Source organism: Calliphora vicina, chromosome 2 (assembly GCF_958450345.1).
Source record: "Calliphora vicina chromosome 2, idCalVici1.1, whole genome shotgun sequence".
NCBI lineage: Eukaryota > Metazoa > Arthropoda > Insecta > Diptera > Calliphoridae > Calliphora > Calliphora vicina.
The window spans coordinates 26888700-26914566 of record NC_088781.1 but is presented as its reverse complement, the minus strand read 5'-3'; the positions used below and the strand labels follow the sequence as shown (position 1 = coordinate 26914566).

Genomic DNA, 25867 nt, shown 5'->3' with positions numbered 1-25867 from the left:
TCACCTGTCTGGGGAACTTGATTTTTGTTACAGGAAGTGTCTTACAAGTTTCAAATTGAATATAAACCTGAGTATTTTATAAATTTTACAAATTTATCAAATTCCCAATTTGTTTAAAAAAATCACCTGTCAGGGGAAGTTGATTTTTGCCAAAAGAAATGTGTTAAATGTTCCAAATTTAATAGAAATCACCATATTTTAAAAATATAAATTATTTTTATATTCTCAAATTTAATTAAAAAATCACCTATCTGGGGAAGTTGATTTTTGCCTGGGAAAATGTCTTAAAAGTTACAAATTTAATAGAAATCTCCACATTTTTTAAATTTAAATTATTTGTTATATTCCCAAATTTAATTAAAAAATCACCTGTCTGGGGAAGTTGATTTTTGACAGAGTGAGTTTCTTAAAAGTTCCAAAATTAATAAAAATCTTAATAGTTTATTAATTTAACTGAATTATCAAATTCCCAATTTTTTTTTAAAAAAATCACCTGTCAGGGGTTGTTGATTTTTAATGGGGAAGTGCTTTAAATGCCCAAATTGAATAGAAAACTGCATATTTTATAAATTTTAAGCTTTAAATTTTATCTAAAATCAAAATAAAACCTAAGCCTACACAAACTATTACCCTAAATTTAGTTGATTTCAGTAAATAAGCTATAGAATTTATATTTAATTAAATAAAAAGGAAAAATGTTGAAAAAAATAAAATTTTTGAAAAGTATAAATAGCTTATAAAGGCTATAAAATAAGCTTTTAAATATAGACAAAAGCTGTATAAGGCATTTAAATAGAAAATAATACAAATAATGTTTAATATTCAAAATCTTAACATACCCTTTTTATTTGAGATAAATAGTTTCTTTTCATCATAAATTAAGTGTTTTTTTTTTAAAAAATAAATATTTATTTATTATTTTACATATTTACAATACTAATTCTATAATGTTCCCTTTATTTATTTACAGAATTCCGTCCACTTATTGAAATTTAATAGCTAAACAATACAATACTCAACAAAACAAATGCTTGGGTCATTTCGTTAAAAATCTACAAAACAAAACTTCAATTTTGCAAACAACAAAACCTACACACAAAAAGAAACAATGGAACTTTAGCTAAACATACTTTATTAACAAAAAAATCCTCCCAACAAAATTTTATAAAGACAACAAATTCCCCCAAAAAAACAACAAAAAATCCTTAATGGCCTAGTTTGCATATTAAAAATAAAACTATTAATAATTTAAACAATACTCTCAAAAAAAAAAGCAAACATAAAAACAAACTAAAAGGTTTTTTCTATAAAAACCCTTTAAAATAGACAACTACTAACAAAATCTCTTAACAAAAAATTGACTTCTTATTACAAAACAACAAAAAAAGAAACAAACAAAATCCAAATTTTGATTTCCTCCCCCCAACCAAACACTACGACGCAAATGACTGAATCAACACAATTACAAACAGCAGAGAATAATAACGCAGGGGTTGTTAAAATGGAACCTTTACCGCCTGCCACCACAGCCTCCACAGCCAACACAAATTTGGCCACTTCGCCAGCACCTTCATCCGCTATGGAACAACAGACACAACAACAGCAAACGGCTGCTATAATCAGTGCAACATTACAGCAACAACAGCTGCAACAGCAACAACAACAATATGCTTTAAAATGGAACGATTATCAAACCTCCATGTTGAGTTCATTTCGTCATTTAAGAGATGAAGAAGATTTTGTCGATGTCACATTGGCCTGTGATGAAAGATCATTTACCGCTCACAAGGTAGTGCTGAGTGCTTGCAGTCCCTATTTTCGCAAGCTGTTGAAGGCGAATCCTTGCGAGCATCCCATTGTTATATTAAGAGATGTGCCGGCCGATGATGTGGAGAATTTATTAAGGTGAGTGTGAAGGAGAAAAAAAGCTTTTTTTCAACGAAAAAATCATTTTGAATGAAAATTAAAAAAAACGTTTGGTTTAGTGAAAAACACTTTTTTAATGACAAAAGCTTTGTCAATGGATATTAAAAAAATCTTTTTTCAATAAAAAGCTTTTTTTGTGAAAAAAGCCTTTTTAAAAAATTAAAATTTTAGTGAAAAAAGCTTTTTCAATGCAAACGTTTTTTACTGAAAAAAGATTTTTCAATTAATAAGATTAAAGTAAAAAAACTTTTTTTATTGAAAAAAGGTTTTTGAATAAAAAAAGTTTTACATTGAAAAACCTTTTTCATTGAAAAATCTTTTTTCACTAAAAAACGTTTGCATTGAAATTGGAAATGCTTTTTTCACTAAAAAAACATGTTTTACTAAAAAAGTTTTTTATTGAAAAAAGATTTTTTAATTTTCATTGACAAAGCTTTTTTCATTAAAATAAGCTTTTTCAATGAAAACGTTTTTATGAAAAAGTTTTTTTTTACTAAAAAAATGTTTTACTAAAAAAGCTTTTTTCAAAAAGCTTTTTAGTAAAACATATTTTTATTAAAAAAAGTTTTTCAATAAAAAAAGTTTCTTAGTGAAAAAGCTTTTTATTTTTTTTTAAAAAAGGTTTTTAGTGAAAAATAATTGTTTATTGAAAATGTTTTTGTTTGTGAAAAAGCTTTTTGTTTAGACACATTTAAAGAAGTGTTTTTTTTTTCTAATGAAAAACAGCTTTTGCTATTAAAATAATAAAATTAAATTTCCCTTAATCCTCCCCCCACACTTTACAGCTTTATGTACAACGGCGAAGTCAATGTGGGTCATGAACATTTGCCGGAATTCCTAAAAACCGCCCATTTACTACAGATACGTGGTCTAGCCGATGTCAACAATGGCTCTTCGGCCTCATTCACCCCCACACTCGCTTCCTCCACGCCCTCCAACAAACTCAGCAGTTCGCTGAACAGTCAACTATCGGGCAGTACGAACAAATTGAATTTTCTGACAGCCGCCACCCAGGCTCTAAGCAATTCCTCCAACTCACCATTCACAACACCTTCTTTGGGGTCGACAACACCTTTAAATAATCTATTAAATAATACCAGCAGCAGCAACATTAACAATAACAACAGCAGCAATAATAATCACAACAGCAACAACAATAATAACAATAACAGCAGCAGCAACAACAACAATAATAAGAGTAACAACAATACAAATAATGGAAATACCCCTGCCATACAGGAATTGAAGGCCTCGTCAGCGTCTCCCGTAAGAACCAAACCAAACAATAGCAATAAAGTAAAGTAGACACTTCCGGAAAACAGATTTGTCGCGAAAAGATGAAAGGGCTTGCTATAATATTTTTTTTCTATTTTCTTTTATTTTTTATGGATACTTAGGCTAATCATTGGGATTTATCGGATTCGGATAGTAATCGTAATAATCATTTGACGCCTCCTCCCCAGAAAAGAATAAAAAGTGCTGATTTGTTTCGTGCCCAACATGGCATTAGTCCTGAACGTTTGTTAATCGATCGTGAATTCCCCGTAGCTGGTCAACATCCTTTGACACGTAATCGTGATCGCAGTCGTGAGACCTCACACGATAGAGATCGTGAAATGCGCGAATCGTTGTTGGGTCAGGCTTTGGAAAATACAAATGGTTTACAGGTAAGTATTTTAAAGAGATTTTAAAATGAAAAAAGACTTAATTTATACATAAATTAAAAGCAAAAGGATAGACTTAAAAAAATTATAATTTACATAAGTTTAATGAAATGGTATCTTCTTTTTATTTTTTTCTTCTTTAGAAACAACATCCCGATATGGCTTCCCTACATGCCCAAAGTGCTGGCGAGGATTCAGCCAGCTCCGACACTGAACCCTCTGATCGCGGTGATGGTCAACATGATGGCACTATGGACTCTATGGACAATCAACGTACTCATTCCTTCCCCAATGCCTTTTTAGGTTTACAAGGTATACCCGGCCTTTTGCCAGGTCCTTCCGGTATGGCTGCTAATGATTTCGGTAAGTCCAAACGTTTTTATTTTCTTGTATGTCTTAACAAACATTTAAAATTCTAATTAATTAATAATACATATATTGAATACATATATATTTGCCTCTTGTTGTTATGTTGACAAAATTTGCTCATCTCGATTTGAATTACAAAAACAAAAAGTATTTAAAAATCATAAACTCAAAAGAAAATTCAAAAATTAAAAACCAATTGGATCGAATTAACTTTTATTTTGCATTTTTTAATTTTGTTTTATATGATAAATAAAATCAATAAGCATGTAGTATCATTATTTGAAAAGTAATTTAAATAATGGCAAATCGAAAAACGAAAAACCAGGGAAAATTTGTATAAAAAAAAGTTTTTAAGTGAAAAAAAAAAACAATTGGAACAATTGGCTTATGATAAATTAGTTAAGTAAGTGTGAAAATTGCAAAATTATAATGAAAATTAAAAAAATGTATTTATTAAATTTGCCATTATGTTTAATGTAAAGGTTGTTAAACAAATATATATTTATATAAACCCAGCGCCATTTTGTAAACTCAATTTGAGTTATATTTTTTGTTCTGTCTTTTTTGCTTTTGATACCAGATTTCTATAAAGCAAAGTTTAGTTAAACTAGGTTTAATATTTCTTAAGCTTTGCGGCAACTTTTTGTTAAACTGAGATTAATAAAGAAAAAGATTTCTGAAATAGTTAAGCTAAACTGAGTTTAATAAATCGAAAGATTTTTAATACAATTCTCAAGTTTAAAACTTTTAAAATAAGGTATACCATTTTAATTTTAATCCATTTTTTTACCATTTTAAATTTAATCATGTTTGAAGTTGGAAATGCCGATTTTTATAAAGCTAAAGTTTAGTTAAACTAGATTTAACATTCAGAATAATATTTTTAAACTAAGATTTACATATCTAAAGATGTTACGAATAATTTAATTTTTTTAAATTGCTTTTACAGTTGTTGAGTTTAACTTGGCTTAACTAGATTAATTGTTTAACTAATCAGGGTTTAAATTGTCAACTGCTTTTTAAAACAAGTTTCAAATTCATTAAAGGCTTTTCAACTAAAACTTAACCTTTTAAGTGGAGTTTTTGGAAAGAGTTTGAAGTTCTAAATTTATTTTTAGTTAGACCAGGTTTAAAATTTCTATAGTCTTTCAGGAACTCAAACAAAATTCAAAAAAAAAACATTGAAAATTATTTTAAAAAAATTATGTTGCGTTTAACATGGCTTAACTAAACACAGTTTAACTTGTCAAAATCAATTTAGCACAAAATGCAAACTCGATAAAATCATTTGTTAAATTATTGAAAGCTGATTTTAAAAGACTTCAAAGAAGCATTCAGTTTAACGAAAAAAAGATATTGGGTTAAACTTTGGTTTATGTAGATAACTTGGTTTATATTTTTGTTAAACTGCAATATAAAACTAAAAAACTGTTTAAATAAAACCTTAAGATTATTTTAAACAGTTTCTTTAAACGATGTTGAGTTTAACTTGTCTTGTATTGATAAGTTGTTTAGCTAAACTCTGTTTAACCTGTCCAAAGCTTTAGCAATGCAAACTTTAAATAATAATTTGAAAGCAGATTTTAAAAAATAATTATTTAAAGCTGCTATAAAAGACTCAAAGAAGCATTAAGTTTAGAGAAACATGCAAAGTTATTGGTTTAAACTTTGGTTTATAGAAAAAAGCATTTCCTAAGATTATTTAGTTAAACTTAGTTTAATTGATCTCAAGCTTAAATCATACCTTTTAAAACGATTTTTTTGCTAATTGATTCTAATTTATTAAAGATTTAAATAAAGCTTTAAGCTAAATGAACACCTATGTTGTGTTTATTTGTTAAACTAAGTTAACTGAAAGTTTAAAGTATTTCTTTAAACCAGTTGTAACTAATCCATAGCTTTTATTTAATAAAATATTACATTTGTTGCAATTTTCTTGTTAATTCTGATTTAACTGCGCAAAAGCTTTACTAAAAGCTCTGTTTAATTCTAGTTTAACTGAACAAAAGATTTTTTAAAAGCTCTGTTTGAAGTTTTTGTCATAAAAAACTTGCAGTTTAAGTGAAATCTAAAGAAATTTTAATATAATTCGTTAAACTAAGTTTAAATAACCAGAAAAGCTTTAATTAAACTTAAAATATGAAAAAACATTTTAAATTAAACTCATATCTAAATTTATTTGACACAACAAATGAAAATTTCTCAAGTTGATGCTAAATGGTGCTGGGTTACATTTTAAAACGATTTAAAATTTTATTTAAATGTCATAAAAAATTAATAGTGCTTGCCTTTATTTATAACATGTATTTATATTTATATAAAATTTTTATTATAATTTTTTTGTATTATTTAATATTTTTAATCTCAAAAAAGGTGAAAAATCTTGCTAGAAATGAAGTTATTCTTCAATAATTCTTAAGCTAATACCCACATTTTAAGTACAATTACCAGGATTATGGCCAAAACGTGTTTCAATTTAACACTTAATATCTTTTAATATATAAATACACAAAAAATCTAAAGCGATTTTATTTGCACATTTAGTGTCATCGAAAAATACTTGAAAACAATAACTAAAAATTATTTTTATGATTATCGATATAGAAAGAACCATTCCATTCCCCCTTTGTTTTACTCTCAGTTATATACATATTGGAAATAATTTTCATAATAATAATCAAAGACATTTAGTCAATGTGTTTTATACCCTCAAAAATATATTTGATGACCCATCTTTAGAGGATTGTCTAAATGTTCATATTTACCATTAAATTATCTTTATGCACATACAAATACAATATAAAATATTATTATTTTTAACATTTGTCCAATATTAACAATATAATATTGCATATGTACCGGCGCTTAGTTCTTCTTTATTTTTTTAATATTCAATACACATCTAGATATTTAAACTGACCATACGTTTTATGTGTGTGTAATAAGATGAGCGTAACTGTAGAGCTTGTGTGTACAGGGTGTGTTCCAAGGAAGGGAAGGGTGCAGGGTGTTTAAAAGGAAGTACATATATAGTTAAGGGTTGCCAAGCAATGACTTGGTTTTTATTTTATTTTTTTTTGTTTTCATTTAAGGATGTTGTTTATTCCTTTAAGCCATGAATGTGTATATATTTTTATTTTTTGTTTATTATGATTATAATAATCTATAAACATTCAATATCTATTCTTATGTCCTGTTAACGACCATTAACATGTGTGTTTGTATTATTATTATTCCTCTTTATTTTATTTTTTTTTGTTTAAGCATATTTATAATGTATGTATATGTAGATTATTATACATTCAAGCGTTCAATACTTAATGTAAATAGTCCTGGTGTTATGTTATTCTTATGACATCTAATAAAAAACAACTACAACTACAAATATAAAGAACCTCAAGAAAACAATGGGACATTATTTGTAATTCACAAACAGTAAAAACATGATTTTTTTGCTTGTTAGAAGGTAGAACTAGGTATTGTGCTTTTTTGTGGGCTTAAAGACAAAGATTAAGAATTCAGGATGCTTAAAAGTCGAAAAATTAAATCAGTATAAAAAATGTTCGCCAATACGAAAATTTGTTAATTTGTACATTCGGTTCCTTATTACTAAAGATCAAATTAGTAGTATTTATGATGCTTACTATAAAAACTACTAATTTTTTTTACAAAAAGTAGTAAATTATGTTTTTTATTTAATAGAATATATTAAGCTTGAAAATTTAAATTCAAAAATATCTTAAATTTTTAATTTTTGAAATAGTAGTAGAAATACTACTTTTTTAAAAAGTATTAAATGTGATTTTTTTTGTAGGAATATTATTGTTCATAAAAAAACTAAAAATACTACATAGTTTTTTAAGGAAATTTTTTGGATATTATAAAATTTGCTACTAATTTTTAATAAAAAGTAGTAAATTATGGTTTTTATTTAATAGAATATATTAAGCTTAAAAATATAAATCTAAAAACATAAAAAACTTTTCATTTTAAAAATAGTAGTAGAAATACTACTTTTTCTAAAAAGTTTTAAATTTCATAATTTTTACTTAGAACATAATTGAGCATAAAATAAGCTTTAAAATTACATAATTTTTCATAAAATTTTTTAAACATTTATTAAATTTGCTACTATTTTTTAACAAAAAGTAGTAAATTATGTTTTTTATTTCATATAATACATTAAGCTTGAAAATAGAAATCCAAAAAAATCTTTAAATTTACATTTTAAAAATAGTAGTAGAAATACTACTTTTTTAAAAAGGTATTAAATGTGTTAAAATTTTGTAACAATAATATTCTTCATATAATAATCATTAATAGCACATAGTTTTTTAAAAGAATTTTTTGAATGGTATTAAATTTACTACTATTTTTACACAAAAAGTAGTAAACTGTGTTTGTTATTTAATGGAATATACTAAGCTTAAAAACCTAAATCCAAAAACATCTTCAAATTGCAATTTTGAAAATAGTAGTAGAAATACTACTTTTTCTCAAAAAGTCTTACATTAAATAAATTTTTGTAGGAATAATATTGTTCATTAAGTAATCATTAATACTACATATTTTTTCAAGGGATTTTTTTGAAAAGTATTAAAATTTACTACTATTTTTAAACAAAATGAAGTAAATTATGCTTTTTATTTAATAGAATATATTAAGCTTAAAAATCTAAATCCAAAAATATCTTAAAATTTACATGTTAAAAATAGTAGTAGAAATACTACTTTTGCTAAAAAAGTATTAAATCTGAATATTTTTTGGAGAAATATTATAAGCATTATGGAAACATATTTTTTTATGAGAATTTTCCAAAAGAAAAATAATAATTTAAAGAATTATGTATAAACGCCTAAAAGTTTACTACGATTTTTATAAGATCGTTTAAAGCCTTTTAGACTGGCTACAAATTCATTACTAATTGTTATATTTTAATAAATGATTTAAATACTTTTGAGAATGTCACCCTTAATAATGCTAAGTGGTTGAGGCTAATAGACATTAGTCTTAAAACCGTTTTTCCGTAATTAAACAAAAAAAGCAATTGCTATATTTATAGCAATTATATTAAGCAACTAATCAATATTTGCTGGTAATAAACTAAGCATGTCAATATGTTTTCAATGTGTAAATTTATATAATCATAAATATATACACAGAGATAAACCTTTTTTTTCAAGTTAAATCTACAATTAATTCATCCATTCGTGTAAGTAATATTGTATTTAAAACATTGCGTGTTTAATTGTATTGAAAATACATCAGTTTGCTTCTGAGAAAAAGAAGGGAATTTTTTAGAAAGAAAACAAATTCAACATGTAATATTTAGTTTAGGAAAAAAAAAACAAACAGCAGGGTTATTAGAAAAAGATGTTAGAAGGAATTAAAATGAAGAAATAAGGTAAGGGAAGCTAAGAGTGTGAGGTTTAAGGTAAATCTAATATTAAAACAAATATACATATGTGTTTATAAAGATGATTATTTCCCAGTAAAAACCATTAAGAATATTGTAGACTAACGTGAGTCTAATAAAAGAAGAAGGGAGTTAGGTTTAATTAGAATTATGCATGTATATGTAGAAAATAATGGACAAAATCTATATTTTATTAGATTTAGTTGTAAAATAAAAAAGATTAACACGCACTTTAGATTTTTAATAACATAAAGAACTGCTAATAAACTCAATAATATCTACCTCTCAGTAAGTTGTTTAAGCATCATGTGTAATTATTTAGCATAAAAAGAAATTTCAATAAACTTGTTTTAAAAAAACTGTAGCATATATTTAGGGTGCTCTTATGTTTATTTGTTAAAATCAAAAACCAAGAATTACAGTAACAACAACAACAACAACAAAACTTTTAACATATGAAATTGAAAACTTTGTTATTTGAAAAATAAACCATTATAATGAAAACAGTGGTCAGTGTTTAGTGTAGTTTATAAAATTAAAAGGAAACAGGATATAAGGGCGTTTAGAAAATAAAGTCTATGCTACGAAAAAAAAACTAAGAGACAAGCAGAGAGTGAGTGAATGAGTAAAAGACTAACTGGCCTTTATAAATAAACTTTACAATTTTAAATGTTTTTCTTTACTTAAGAAGAAGGTCCACAGTTTTGTTTTTTTTTGCCTCTCTCTTTGTTGTGGTTGTCTCAGTGATGTTTTCTTTATTTCTTTTTTTTACTTTCAAATTATATATTAGAGAAAGCAACAAAAAAAAAATAAATAAGAATGTAAGAAAAACATATTAAATATACGGGCTTTGGTAATGTGGTATTATTTTGTAAAGAAATAAAATAATATAGTAAATATGTAGCATACATTTAGGCATCATACCTCTAGATTTTTAGTTTTTGGGGTTTTTTGAGGAATTGAAGAGTATAGTGCATATGTACATGTGGTGTTTGCCAAAAAGAAAAGAAAAAAAAAAGAAATAAATAAATAGAAATGATATTTGTCTTATTGTAAAAAGCAAAAGAAGTTTTGTTTATTTTTGTCTGTACTGGCCTTTTAAATGATTTTGTTTTTATAAAAAAAGAGAATTACACAGTAGTCCAAAATCATTAAACAGTTTGTTACAGATGAAAAATGACAAAGAAAAACAATTTTTCAAAAAAAAATTCCAAAAAAAAATTCAAAATTTTTTTTAGATTTAAATGAATTGAAATGAAGGCTTTAAAACGCCCAAGGAATAATCAAATTTTCAATGAAAATTCTACGTATTTTAATAATATTTTATTATTTAGCAATACTGAAGACCCTTAATACAAATGTATTTTATTACCATGCCCTTTAAAAGTAGGCGTGAAAAAATTTTGACTCAAAATTTTAAGCACACTCAATTTTTATTGCAGTTTGACAACTGACGGACTTTTTTGTTCATTTGTAGAAACTCAAAAAGCTTTAATAAACAAGTTTTCAATGATGATGTAATTTTTTAAAAATTACGCCCTTTTTAAAATTCTTAAATTGAAAGACTTTTTAAAGTTTGCTTTCTGTAAAGCTCTATTTAAAAAATTAACGCCCCTTTTAAAAGGGCATGGTTGGAATTTTTTTTTTTCAAAACCGTTTTGTCCTTCCATTAAAATTCTTAAATTGAAAGTTTTTGAAAGACTTTTTAATAAGTTTGCTTTCTGTAAATCTCCATTTAAATAATTAACGCCCCTTTTAAAAGGGCATGGTTGTAATTTTTTTTTCAAAACCGACATTTGAAACTTTTCAGAGTAAAAAAACTTTTAATCTTGTTTGTTATTGAATTTATTTGAGTCATGTTGTAGCTTTTTTCCAAGTCGTTTACTATTTGCTTTCATTATTTTTCCTCAGCATATTTATTTTTTCTTTTTATTTCATTTTACGTCTCTTATTTATATACTGTCAATCTGTTTTTTTTTCTGTTATTTGTGGCCAGCAAAATAAAGCAAATCTCAACCTTTAGTTTAAAGTTTTATCATGTGTTTGTTTAGTTTTTCTTGTTTCTTATTTTTGCTCGTTTAACAATTTATTTTAATTTTAAAAATGTTCATGACTTATGTGGTCCTTTTTGTTTGTGTGTGACACAACAACAGCAACAATAATAATAATATAAGTTTTATCTTTTATTCTTAGAGTTCTTCTACATCTTCTTAAGTTAAGTTCGAAAACATATTAAAATGCAAAAGAAAATATTAGCTTTTTTCTTTGTAACGAAAATGTCCTTTAACACATATGTGCATTATTACATTTCATTTTGGCTATAATATAGAAATATTATACAATATTTACTTTAGCTTGGCTTTCGATTGAAAAAAAAAACCAATAAGAAAGTAATAAAATGTTAATTTTTTGGATAAAATAAAAGAAAAAAGGTTAAAAAAATAAGATTTTTTTTTGTTATATAAAAAGCAAATTACAAACATTTTTAAATTTTTAATAAATATTAAATGAATTAATTTCTTACATTTTTAGATTTCTTTAATTCCTTTAGTAAATTGTTTAATTACTTGTAGTATTAAGTAATCAATTTTTGTAACCTACTTTTAGGCTTTAAAATTTTTATCATTATTACTTGTACACCGGCAATTAAATTGCCATAAAAATTTTGATTTGATTTGTTAGACATTTTATTTATAGTTTTTTTTTTTTTGATTTTTTCATAAAATATTTAATTTGCCTTAGAAAACTTAGCACACATAGTTTGCCTAGCTTTAGCGTAATCAAAGAAATTAAATACGTGTAAGAGAGACAAAGAAAAATCAACGTAAAACACCGGAAAACCGGAAACAGGCGGAAACATTATATTCGCGCGCATTACTTAAACATTTTACCAGTAACAACAATAACACAAATACACATATGTACGTTTAATTTAACTGTTTTGAACGTTAAAAATAGCAATAGCAAAAAAAAAAGAAGAAAACTACACCTAAAAGTAGACTATACATATAAGAAAACAATAAAAATAATCGCAATAACAACATGAAATTGTAAGTGCGTGTCGTGTTTGAATTTAATATATTAAATACAGACACATAAGAAAAAAAAACACACATTTCCACACAAAAAAACTATAAGCAAAAAAAAGAACTGAATAAATGTACGTGAAAATATATAAAAATAATGAAAAACTTTTTTGTTAAACGTTTTTACTTAATGTAATGTTAATAACACATTTGTAGTTGTTCTTACATACTTTGATTGTTTGGCTAAGAAACTATATAGATATATTCTTTTTTTTTCTTTATTTTTTATACATATATAAATAACTAGTAATAGTTAAAGTAAACGCACCCATTAAATTGTAGTAAATAAACTTTCTTTTTGGTTTGCCTGAACATATGCCATGGCTTGGTTTTCTTCTCGCTGTTTTCATTGCTTTCAAAAGAAAAAGAACAAAATTGTAGTAGTCAAGTAAAAAAGTTTTTTATTTTGCCAGACAACAGCAGCAGCAGCAACATGACATGAACTGCCACTTCAGTATCAAAGTAATGTAGCAAAGGTATTTTATTAGTGTTTAGCAAAAAAATTTCAGCTTAAAATTGTTTATAGTTTATTAATTAAAGAACAATGAAATATTAATTACATTTTGATACTACAATTTAATACAATTTCTATTGCCTGCTTTAAGGTTTTCGCGAACAAATTTTAATTGTCCATAAACCATTGCCTAGTTTTGAGGTTTTTATTAAACTTGTTTTAAATTTGAATAATATAATAATTTTTCGTTACAGTAGTTAACAATTTTCTGCAATTCTATATTTAATTATTCAAATAAAGTAGGTTTTATATCAGAAGTCCTTGTATATGGACATATTGCATAACCTTGCCGTTTTAAAGTAGGCGTGAAAATGTTATGAATCGATTTCACATATTTGTTGAAAATGTTCATATTATTAACATTTATCACATTTTACATTCTGGCTTATATAAAATGTTTTCAAATTCAGTTGCCTATTTTTAGGATTTTCATTTATTTCCTAAAATATAACATAATTTACAATTATTGTTGCCTAATTTTAAGATATTTTATTTAATTTCATCAGTTTTAATTGCCTACTTTTGGGATTTTTTATAAATTTTCTAGATTTTTAATTTTCTTCATTATCTTAACTACCTTTAGGCATTTTTAACTATTTTCTCTCAGTTACAATTGGCTGCTTATAGGATTTCAGAAAAAAAATTTCGAATTTTTTTTTAAATTATTCAAACTTTTATATTTTGTTTATTATTGTTCTAATTTAATTACTCAAATACTTCTGGATTATTATAAAAATCTTTAAATTTGAATAATGTTTCTATTTCTCGAATTTCAATTGCATAGTTCTAGGATCATTATTAATTTCATTAAAATTTGTTTATTTTTCCTTAAGTATTGTCTACTTTTAGGTTAATTTGACCAGTTAACCAATTTAAGACTCACAATTTTGAAATTTTCATCATTACATCTCCACACGTTGAGTAAAATATTAATTAAACTTTGTTGCATGAATAAAAACTGAGGTGGAAACAAACATTTAGAACGTTTGACATTTCTTTCGCCGCAAGAAGGATCGGAATTTGTGTAAATTATAACTAGTGACTAAGAAATCGCAATTTCAACATATTTTTCAAAACAATTACAAGTTTCATATACTATATCCTTTATTTAGGTCATTTAAATTAATTTACCATATTAATTCCCTACTTTTTGGTTTCCTTCTTATTTTTCAATATATTTTTGAGTTACTATAGCCTACTTTTAGGCTTTTTAAAATTCAATTATCTATTTTTAAGCCGTTATAATATCTACTAATTGTTATAATATTTTCGTTTGATTATTTATAAATCTGCTACTATTGCCTACTTTTAGGCTATTCTTAATATTTCTTCTAACACAATTTATATTGATTACTCTCACAATCTTGCTTGAAAAGCATCTTTCCATCCAGACATCATAATAAATTATAAAATATTGATTTATTTTATTTTATTTGGCCATAAAACCCATTTTTTTGTATTTTTTGTTGTATAAAACTCTGTTTAAAAATTACATATGTAGTAAATATAAATTACACCTACCTATACATTACTCAACGTACAAAACTTTTTTTTCTTTTCGTACACATTGACATTTGAAACTTCAACTCACGTATATCATCTCAATAACGCCAAGTCTGGGGTAATGGTTATGAAACTCAAAGTTTTAGTCAAATAATATAAGTATTATATAGAAACTGGCACACATACATAAATACTTGGTTAGATACTTACATGTATAAAGTACTATTAAACAATAATAACTTTATATATACATATGAAAATGTATGTCTTTACAACAAAATATGTAAGTAGAATAATTGCTAATGCACGCACTTTTACTTTTTTTCTCTACAATGTACATTTTTTCATCGATACTTTGCCAAGAAAATATAAATAAAATGGCATAAATAGTAACGAGAGTTAATCAAAAATTAAATAAAAAGAATATAAATGAAATTTGCATCTAAAAAAACAAATTTTGAAAAATTTTCAATACAAAGTTTTGAAAATTTAAAAAAAAATTGTATATGAAGTTAGTTAAGAGTAGAAAGAATGAATTTATTGACATTTGTCTAATATAAGTAGTACATTAGAAAGATATTATATATTTGTTATAACATTACTGCAAATCATTTACAATGCAACCTCTCTATTTCTGGCCATAGTTTAGATTTCTACTCATGTATACCTTTTAGCTCTAGTTCACTCAATATGTATGCTTTTCCTTTTTTTTGAGTTTGGTAACAGTTTTCTAGGTATTTCATATTAATATCTTTCGATCGTTTAGGTTTATTTATTTTCTGTTTTATTTTTCTACTACTACTACTACTACTCCTTCAAACACACATATTACGTTTCTTATAAGTACAAACATTTGATGAATATACATTATCCTTTAACACGCATGGGGCAGGCATAGTAATCTTAGATGGATTTTGAATGTGTGTAAAATGCCTACATTAAGAAAAATTTCTTATAATATGTTTGAATGTGTAAGTCTAAAGGAATAAGCATGTGTGCTGGTGTGTGTGTATGAGAAATCATATGGGTGTGTGTTTATAAACGATCAAATGATGGGTGCTACACATATAAATGGACATTGACAGCAGGCGAAACTACTTTATATGTACATCAAGCGTATAAATAATAAAATTTATTTATTTTTTTTCTGTTTTTATAAAGAAAACACTTAAATGCTAATACCATTTGTTTTTCGTTTTATCAATTTTTTTGGTGTGTCTTTAAATCAAATGTTTTAGAAAGCGGCAAAAAAGTAAGACAAAGATAAATAACTTTTTTTAAAAAAGAAAAAGCCTGTGCATATTTACTTGAACATGACAAATTCATTTTGTATTGCTAAAAATAATAGTTTGTATTTTAAGGCGTTTATTTAAGGTTAGAATTTAAATGAAGCGCCTACGCATAGGCAATACAATTGTTTAGAATTTCCTGATTTTTTTGGAAAGGGTTAATTTTTCTTGAATTTGTTTCGTTAAAAGGATCTTTTTTATAAAAACTGCGTTTGTTAAAAGTTACTTTTTTTGTTAAAATGTAGTTTTTTAATTTTTTTTAAAAGATACTTTTTTGTTAAAAGGTACTTTTTTGTTAAAAGGTACTTTTTTTTTAAAAGGTGCTTTTTTGTTAAAAAGTACTTTTTTGTTAAAAGGTACTTTTTTGTTAAAAGGTACTTTTTTGTTAAAAGGTACTTTTTTGTTAAAAGGTACTTTTTTGTTAAAAGGTACTTTTTTGTTAAAAGGTACTTTTTTGTTAAAAGGTACTTTTTTGTTAAAAGGTACTTTTTTTAAAAGGTGCTTTTTTTGTTAAAAGATACTTTTTTGTTAAAAGGTACTTTTTTGTTAAAAGTACTTTTTTGTTTAAAGGTACTTTTTTGTTAAAAGGTAATTTTTTGTTAAAAGGTACTTTTTTGTTAAAAGGTAATTTTTTGTTAAAAGTTTATTTTTTGTTAAAAGGTAATTTTTTGTTAAAAGTTTATTTTTTGTTAAAAGAAATTGTTTGTATTTTAAGGCGCTTCTTTAAGATTATCGAGCGCCTACGCATAGGCAATACAATTGTTTAGAATTTCCTGATTTTTTGGGAAAAGATTAAGTTTTCTTGAATTTGTTTCGTTAAAAGGATATTTTTTATAAAAACTGCGTTTGTTAAAAGTTACTTTTTTATTAAAATGTACTTTTTTGATTTTTTTCGTTAAAGGTACTTTTTGTTAAAAGGTACTTTTTTGTTAAAAGGTACTTTTTTGTTAAAAGGTAATTTTTTGTTAAAAGTTTATTTTTTGTTAAAAGGTACTTTTTTGTTAAAAGGCACATTTTTTTTGTTAAAAGGCACTTTTTTTTGTTAAAAGGCACTTTTTTTGTTAAAAGGTACTTTTTTGTTAAAAGGTACTTTTTTGTTAAAATATTATTTTTTGTTAAAAGATAATTATTGTTAAAAGGTACTTTTTAAAAAGTATTTTATAGCTAAATTTAACGAAAATTTTAGAAAAAGAGAATACTTAAGCTTTCCCTTTTCTCAGATAGTTAGATCTGATAAATATTGGGCATAAGGAAAGTAATTTGTAAAAGAATGGCTCTTTAATCAGTTAAAACACTTCTTCGAATTTGTCATATTTTTGAGTTTGTAATAGCAGACCATCATAGCCGCCTTCATGTGATTCGTCTCTAATTCTTTCATTGTTTAAAAGTAATTTTTTGTTAAAAAGAACTTTAAAGTATTAAAAACTACTTTTATTCTTTTAACATTTCTAAATTATACAATTATTATATGAAAGAAAAACTTTATATTAAAATTTTAGAGAAATTCTATGTGCACAATGAAAAAACTTCCCTTTACAATATACTTGAAATTCTAATTTTCTACTTAAACTTCAAATAAAATTATATTTTCATTGTGAAATATACATACATAAATATATAAAAAAATAAGAAAAAATGCTAAGGGAAAAAAGAAAGGATAATTTGAATTTTAATGTAAAAGTATAACTAAAACTTATACACTTACACACACATGCCTTGGTTTGACTTGGCTTGATTATAAAATATAGAAAATACATTAAATTTAAACTAAAACACATACACACACATTTACTTGATTTGTTTGTATTTGAAAAACAACAATAAAAACGAACTCCACATACATTTATGTACAAGGATCAAAATATAGTTGTTAGAGAAAAATTTATATAAATGTGTGTGTGTAAAACTAAGATGGACTTATGTTGAATGTCCTTTACACACACACATACACGGTATTAGGTTTTCCTTTTCGAATATGAATGAATATAACATAAAAATGGACGTGCTTATACAAATACAAATATTATACAAAAAAGTTAAGAAAATTCTAGCCTACACTCTAACCAACATTTACATACATACATATACATTCATTTGCAATTACCATATGTATGTATATATGTATATAAAAATATTGTTGTATTTTCCAATGTACCAGAAATGGACACAGACCCAAAGTACTTAAGGTAGAAAATTTAGAAAATTTTCTAAACAAAAAAAAACTTTTTTTTTTTGTATTTTATTTCTATATTGGTTAAAATGTAGTTTGTGTTTTTTTTTTTTGCACACACTCTTACATTTATATACACTTACGAAACTTCTATTACACATATTTTATTTATTTTTTTTTTTTGTAAAAAAAGGGATAAAATTTTGAAATTATTCACAAGTGTTGTAAGTATGTGTTTATGTAAGTATTTGTTTGTTTCTATGTATGTGTTTGGTTGTATAACTGTATAAGTAACTATGTGTCCTTTTTTAGAAATATAATCTATGTGTTTAAGTGTATGTGTGTGAGTGTGTGTGTATTTGTTACCAGAGAAAATAAAATATAATTTGAATTGTTCATTCGTATAGGATTTCAATTCATTTTTGAAATCCATTTCAAATTGTATAAATTTTATATTGTCGAAGTTTATGTTGTTGCAGTAGTTGTACAAAAACGAGGTTCGAATGGAAAGTTACTTTTTGATTTCCTTTGTTTCCGGTTTACTGAGAAAAATATCTTTCATAATAAAAAAAAATAAATTTGATTTTTTTGTACAAAGTTAATTTTTGTTGGAAAGTATTTTTTTATTTATATCATGAAAAAAGTACTTTTTTGAAAAAAAAGTATTGTTAACATGACCATTTTTGTTTTTTTTTGTAAAAAGAACCTTTTTGTTAAAAAGTACATTTTTGTTAAAAAGTACCTTTTTATTAAAAAGTACCTATTTATTAAAAAGTACCTTTTTGTTAACAAGTATTTTTTTGTTGAAAAGTACTTTTTTGTTAAAAGGTATTTTTTAGTTAAAATTCACTTTTTTGTTACAAAACTTTGCTAAAAGAAAGTATTGTTTTATTGAATTCATGCAAAAAGTACTTTTTTGATAAAAATGTAATTTTAGTTTTTTTTTCGAAAAGTACTTTTTTGTTAATAGGTATTATTTTTAACAAAAAAGTATCTTTTAACAAAAAAGTATGTTTTTTTGTTAAATTTAAGGTTATGGAGCGCCTAAGCAAAGTTCCTTTTTATTGAAAAGTACTTTTTTGAAAAAGCCAGTTTATGTTGAACTTAAAGTACTCTTTGTTGATAAGTACTTTAAATACTTTTTTGCTGAAAAGTACTATTTAGAAATAGTACTTTTTGTTAAAAAAGTACTTTTTCTCAAAAAGTGCTAAAATTTCCCAAATTTAAAGCATTTACAAATAATATTAAAAAAAATAGAGCTCTAAATCTGGTGAATAATGGGGATAAAGAAAGTAATATTTAGAAGATTTTGAAAGGGCTCTAAAATATGTACCCTATGTAGTATTTTTACTGTCTCTTTATGAAAATTTCAAAAAAAGAACTTTTCATTTAAACCTCGTTATATTATAAAGTATATTTGCTTTAAAATATTATAAAAGTCAAAGTAAAATTGAGAGAGAGCAGCCTTAGAATAGTGGTAAAAGAAAAAAAACTACTATGCAAACATTTAAACACTTCTACATCTATATATGCTCCTACACATTTAACCATATAGGACATACATACATTAAGACAAACCAGTTTTTTAGTTTAAGAAAAAGGACCTTTTTCCTAAATGCTGCTGATACTTTGCTCCATGTGTTTGCTTCTAGCAAGTAAATGTGTGGGTGAGCATGTGAGCATGCATACATATATTAAGTGTGTAAGTAGAAAAAGGATATTTGTTTAAAGAATGATTTGATATTTTATTTTCATTTTTTTTGGTGTAAGGGGCAGGGGGGGAAACATGGGGTTTTTGAGTAGAGTAGAATAGGTTATTGTAAAGATGGTTGGCATAGATTTACATAAATCCATATGCAATGTACATTTATTTATATCGGCAGCATACTCTCTCATACTTACAAAACACTACTACAAAAAAACCCATCAGTTTTACTTATATTATTTTGAAATATCCATTCAAATAAAAAAAATATGTATTTATAAGACAAGAAGCAGCAGTTGTGTATGGTACAGTAAGTATTTGAAATGGACTCGTCGCCAAACTACTTACTTACTCACTTTTTTACAAATAATGTTTGCTTAACTCCCTCAATTTATGTATAAACCGGGTCCTTTAGACAAACTGACCAACCACCCTAGCCAGCTCTTTTCAAATAACTCATTCTCATACAATATTTTTGTATAGGTTTGATGATGTATGTGTTTTTTTTTAGTTTGTAGTTGTTCGAGATGTATGTGTATTTTATTTAAATGTATGTTTGAGTTTGTATATTATTTTGTAAGGAAAAATACATCTTATTACCATATTTGTGTGAGGAGGGCAGGGGGATAAAGTTGAGAAATAAAATAGATATTTTCGTTTAGTGTTTTAATATAAATATAAAAGGTGGCTGTGATAATTTTAGGGAAAAGATTCATAAGCGATAGATATTACAATAAAACTGAAGATTCACAACAAAATTTGCTACATTTATAAAGTACCTACTTTCAAAAAAGGATGATTAACTTAATCAAAATTTAACCCAGGCTACACATGCGCTCAAGTGAATATTTTTTTAAATACAAATTCTTTAAAATTGAAACCACTCCTTTTACTTTTTTCTTTAGGAAGGCAAAATTGCTTTAATACATTGTCAAAATTTAAAATCTTGCTCAATTCAGCTCAAAGTTTGAGAGTTGACAACAGTTGGATGCTATAAACATTCACGTTCAGTTCAATTTCTTTAATTTTGGAAAGGAATTCTGATTCAATTCCTTAAAAAAAGGTAAAAGTTTTCCCTAATAATTGCAAAAATTAATTGTTTCTAAAAAATTTAAATTATTCCTCAATTCAGCTCAACCATTCTTTAAGTATAAACTCTTTCTAAATTCCTTAAATTTGAGACCATATTTTTACCTTTTCCCTATTAATTGCAAAAATTAATTTCTTTAAAACATTGAAACAATTTAAACTATTCCTCATTTAAGCTCAACCATAGTTTAAATATAAACTCTCTCGCAATTCCGCTCAAACTTTGACAGCTGACTATTGAGGGATTTTTCGTATTAAAAACAAAATCTTTTTTGAATTTGTTTTGTCTAAAAAAATCATTCAGTTCAATCTCTTTTATATTGAAAGGAAACTTACTTCAATTCTTTAAGTTTGAAACCATTTTTTTTAAATTTGTTCCTTCGAAAAACTTTGACAGCTGACTATTGTGTGATATTTCTTATTAAAAACCAAAAAAACCCATTTAGTTCAATCTCTTTTATTTTGAAAGGAAACTTACTTAAATTTTTTCCTTAGAATGCAATGCTGTTTGAATATTGCAAAAAATAATTGCTTTAAACCGTGGTTTAAATATAAATTTTGACTCAATTCGACTCGAACTTTGACAGCTGCCTATTGTTCTTACTAAAAATACACCTCTTCCACAATTCGACTCAAAGTTTGGGAGCTTTTAAATGAAAAATTATTCCCTCTAAATGAGAAAGGTTTATTTACAATATGAATCTTGTTGTTGTTGGTTTGAAAACTTGGTTCAGCTTGTGTTCTTTCAGGTTGAAGACGAAATTCTGCTTCTTTTGCCCTTCTTAGAAAACTCAGTTTGGTTCAAGCTCTCTTTTAACGTCTGATACCGAGTTTGATCTAAAAATGTAGTTCTGTTCAAGGTCTTTTTTTATTTTGGAAAGGAAAATAAGGCAATTCCTTAAATTTGAAACCATATTTTCAACTTGTTTGCTAGGAATTCAAGGTTTTTTTAATGAGAAATGTCCCTAATGAGAAAGGTTTATTTACCATATGAATCTTGTTGTTGTTGGTCTGAATGCTGTTGCTTAGAAAACTCTGTTCGATTCAGGCTCGCTTTTAACGTCTGAAACAGAGTTTGGTCTAAAAACTTTGTAGAGGAAATTCTGCTCTATTCCTTAAATTTCTAGCTGATTTACCTTACTAACGTATGGACTCCAGACTTTTCCAAAATGGCAAGATTTAGGGTTCTATAATTCAAACAATCGACTTTTTGTTCAAAAAAATCGAAATCGATTTTTTCATTGGAAATAAAGTCGAACATACAATAAAATTTGGAAAAGTCGACTTTTTTTATTTTTAATTTTAATTGTAAAAATTTGTTTTTTCATCATTAAATTTAGCTATCATATATTTGTTAATTAAAGTAGAATAAAAAAATTTAAAAATCGAACAGTCGACTTTTCATAAATAACGAAAGTCAAGAAGTCGACTTTTCAAAATTTAAAAAAGTCGAAATTTAAAAAAAATCAATATTTCAAATATCGAAAAAAGTCGACTCTTTGATTCAACTATATATCCTTAGTCAAAACAGAATCACTTGTTTTGTTTATTTAGGGGCCAATTTCGCTAAGAAATTTATTTTAAAAATTTTAATTTTATCGAATTTAAATCAATTTTTATTTTGAAACAAGGTAAAGTTTAAATGCGTTTTTCCCATCACTAAATTTAGCAATCATATATTTCTACATTGAAGTAGAATAAAAAGTTGAAAAGTCGAACAATCGACTTTTTATAAATAACGAAAGTTGAAAAGTCGACTATTCAAAATTTAAAAAAGTCTAAAGTTCAAAAACTTAAAATTCGAAAAAAGATGGCTCCTTAAGTCAACTATAGATCCTTAGTCAAAATATAATCACTTGCTTGGTTTATTTAGGGACCAAGAAATTTATTTTAAAAATTTAAATTTTATCGATTTTTATTTTTAAACACGGTAATATTTTAAAATGCGTTTTTCCCATCACTAAATTTAGCAATCATATATTTGTACATTAAAGTAAATTAAAAAGTCGAACAGTCGACTTTTCAAAAATAACAAAAGTCGAAAAATCGATAAAAGTCGACTTTTTGATTCAACTATAGATCCTAAGTCAAAATATAATCACTTGCTGGGTTTATTTAGGGATCAATATCATTAAGAAATTTATTTTAAAAATTTAAATTCGATCGAATATAAATCCATTTCTAAATTTAGGTTAAAGTTCAAATGAGTATAACTTCAATTCTTCTTTAAGAAGATTTTCCACAAAACTTTCATTCACAACCCTCGCATTTTCCTACAAATATTTTTATACAAGTGCAAATGTCTAAATGTATATGTACGAGTATAAGCATAACTATTCTCTCCATTATTATTATTATTTTATTTTATTCTGTGCGTTTTTTTGTTTGTGTTGTTCCTTATCACTTGAAACCTTCGTCTTGTGCTGGGTGCCTGGCTTCCTTCATCTGCTAACACTAGCGTATTCTCATACGTCTTACATTTTTTTAACCAACCACCACCCATTTGAAATTCTAAGTAAAGTAAAAAGTACACAGACAGAACAGAATAGCACACTACTTTGAAAAATGTAATACTTCATCCTTTATTTTTGCATTGATATGCTTTAAGTATAAGTGTAGATGTATGTATATGTAAAAATACATACATTTATTTAAGTAAAATAAGAAAACCTTCTACTAGTTTTATTTTACTTTTTTTTTTTGTTTTGAATTTTACTTGACCCTGTCTTACACACATGTGTCAGCCCAACCCCAACTCCTTTATATTTTCAAACCTACAATCATACCGTGTGTAAGTATATTTCTACATGAATTTGTTTGTCTCTCTTTGGATGAGTATGTGTGCGAATGCATGTATGTATAGATGTGTGTGTGGCATTTGTAATATCCCTTTTAATGGATGAGTTATTGCCCAACATTCGTAAGTAATGTAAGTAGGTGCGTAGTGTTAAAATTTATTTTATTTCTTACTTATTTTCTTTATCCTTTTCTTCTCTATGTATATGTGTGTACATGAGTGCGTGTGAGTTTTCCTTCTTTTTTATTTTAATACATATTTTGTTTTATTTGTGCGTTCAAATCGATTGTTGTTTGCATTTCATTTGCTCAATACTCAAAGTGTTTCTTTCTTATGTTTGAAATATGCGTAGTTTTTCTTATTTTATTTTCATATATTGTATATATTTCCATTTTCTGCCCAGTCTCTAAGTGTTACACTTATCACAATTCATACATACATATGTATGTATGTGTGTATGTTGGCCATCTAATGTTTGTAAAGTGTTGCAAGGGAAGGGGGCTTCAAGCGGCTGCTACCGGGGGGTTAGAGTTTTTAAGATTTAAATAAAAAGATTTAAAGTAATGAAGAATAAATAAACACAGCAGTAGATTTGGGCGTTGGTTATTTTACATTTGAATTTTAAAAATACAAATTTATTTTCAAAATAAATAAATATTGATTGATTTATTAGAAGGAAATTTTAGTACAGTTTTTTAAGGAAAAATTTAAACCAAAAATTTAAAATTTATTGAAAAATGTTACCTATTTAATTAGTACCTTATAATTAGCTAATTGTTTAAGCAAAAGTCTAACTACTTTTATTTCACGTCACTGTACTCAAGAAACTTATTTTTTATACAACATTTTTTCTAAAGATCAAAAATGAATATTGTATCCTTAAACTTTAGGCCATTGCTAAAATTTCTATTAAACTGCTAATTAAAACATACAGAAACTGTTAATTATTTACAAACATAGTATGGAATGGATTTTCAAGGCCCGTTACAACCTCCTCCTAGCATTCTTCCTTGCTGTAATCATAATTTTGGTATAATTTGTAACCAAAAAGTACCATTGTTCCAAAATAAGTACTTTTGTAGAGAGATTATTATAGTATTTTTTTAATTCTAAAACTTTTTAACAATTTTTAATTAAAGAATACCAAAGTACAATTTGCAACAAAAAATTACCAAGGTACTTTATTAAATGCCTTTGGGGAAAGATTTAAAATTTATGATTAAAATTTTTTTAGCATTCATATCTTAAAATTCTTATATTTTATACTATTTGTTGACAAAATGTACCAAGTTACTTTAAAAGGTACTTTTGAAAAAATATCAAAATTAAGTACTGCTTAAAGTGAATTAATATATTAACAATAGTTTTAAAAATTCCTTATTTTTGTTAAAAATGGTAGTTTTGTATTATTTTTCAAAACGTTTTTAAAAATAATTTCTTAAATTTCTTCTATATGGTACTATTTGTCAACGAAATGTACAAATATACTTTAAAAAGTGCTTTTATAAAATTTCGTAATTCTTATATTTTATTACTCTAATTGCAGTAGCAATTTGATAAACGTATCAAATTACCTAATTAAGTACTTTTGTAAACAGAAATAAAATTATTATTTATATTATTTTTGGTACAATTTGCTAAAAAGTACCAAAGTTGCGTAAACAAGTTATTTTCTAAAATAGTCGCAATTTAGTATTTTTCAAATTTATTACTCTATTAATAATAGTTCCAAGGATTTCTTATTTTTTGAGCAGTTTTCAACCATTTGCAAAAAAGTACCAAAAAGTACAAAAGTACCAAATATGTACTTCTATGGAAAAATTCTAAATTTGTATTTTTATGGAAAAATTACAAATTTGTATTTTTATGGAAAAATTCCAAATTTGTATTTTTTCAAATTAAAAACTTGTTTAACAATAATTCCTTAAGTTTCTTACATTTGGTACTTTTTATCAACATAAAGTACCAAAGTACTTTTAAAAGTACAATTTGGTATTTCTTAAGATTTAGTACTCTGTTAGTATGAGGTTCTGATTTTTGTGGAATTTTCAACAATTTGTGAAATATATTTTGAGCAATTTTCAACAATTTGCAAAAAAGTACCAAAAAAGTACTTTTGTGGAAAAATCTAAAATTTGTATTTTTTTCAAATTAAAAACTTTTTTAACAATAATTCTTGAAATTTCTTACATTTGGTACTATTTTTTAACAAAAAACTCTGTTATATAAATTTCTTATTTTTTGTAGAATTTTTGGTACCAAATTACTGTATTTTTATCCATATTTATATGGAAATGTCTAATTTGTAATTTAACTGTTTAAAATTTCAAACGTTTTTT

At 25.2% G+C, this 25867-nt stretch overlaps 1 protein-coding gene across 2 annotated transcripts in view; it reads left to right on the top strand.

Moving 5' to 3' along the window:
* Positions 1–973: 973 nt before the first annotated feature.
* The window catches only part of ab (abrupt), a 75967-nt gene continuing 51073 nt past the window's right edge, over positions 974–25867 (top strand). The window contains exons 1-4 of one of the 2 annotated variants that reach the window (XM_065499472.1): positions 974–1905; positions 2712–3222; positions 3324–3593; positions 3734–3953. In XM_065499472.1, coding sequence (XP_065355544.1) covers positions 1445–1905; positions 2712–3222; positions 3324–3593; positions 3734–3953 — 1462 coding nt within the window. In that variant the 5' untranslated portion in view covers positions 974–1444. The remainder of the gene's footprint in view (positions 1906–2711; positions 3223–3323; positions 3594–3733; positions 3954–25867) is intronic. The other variant, XM_065499473.1, reaches the window with a different exon arrangement.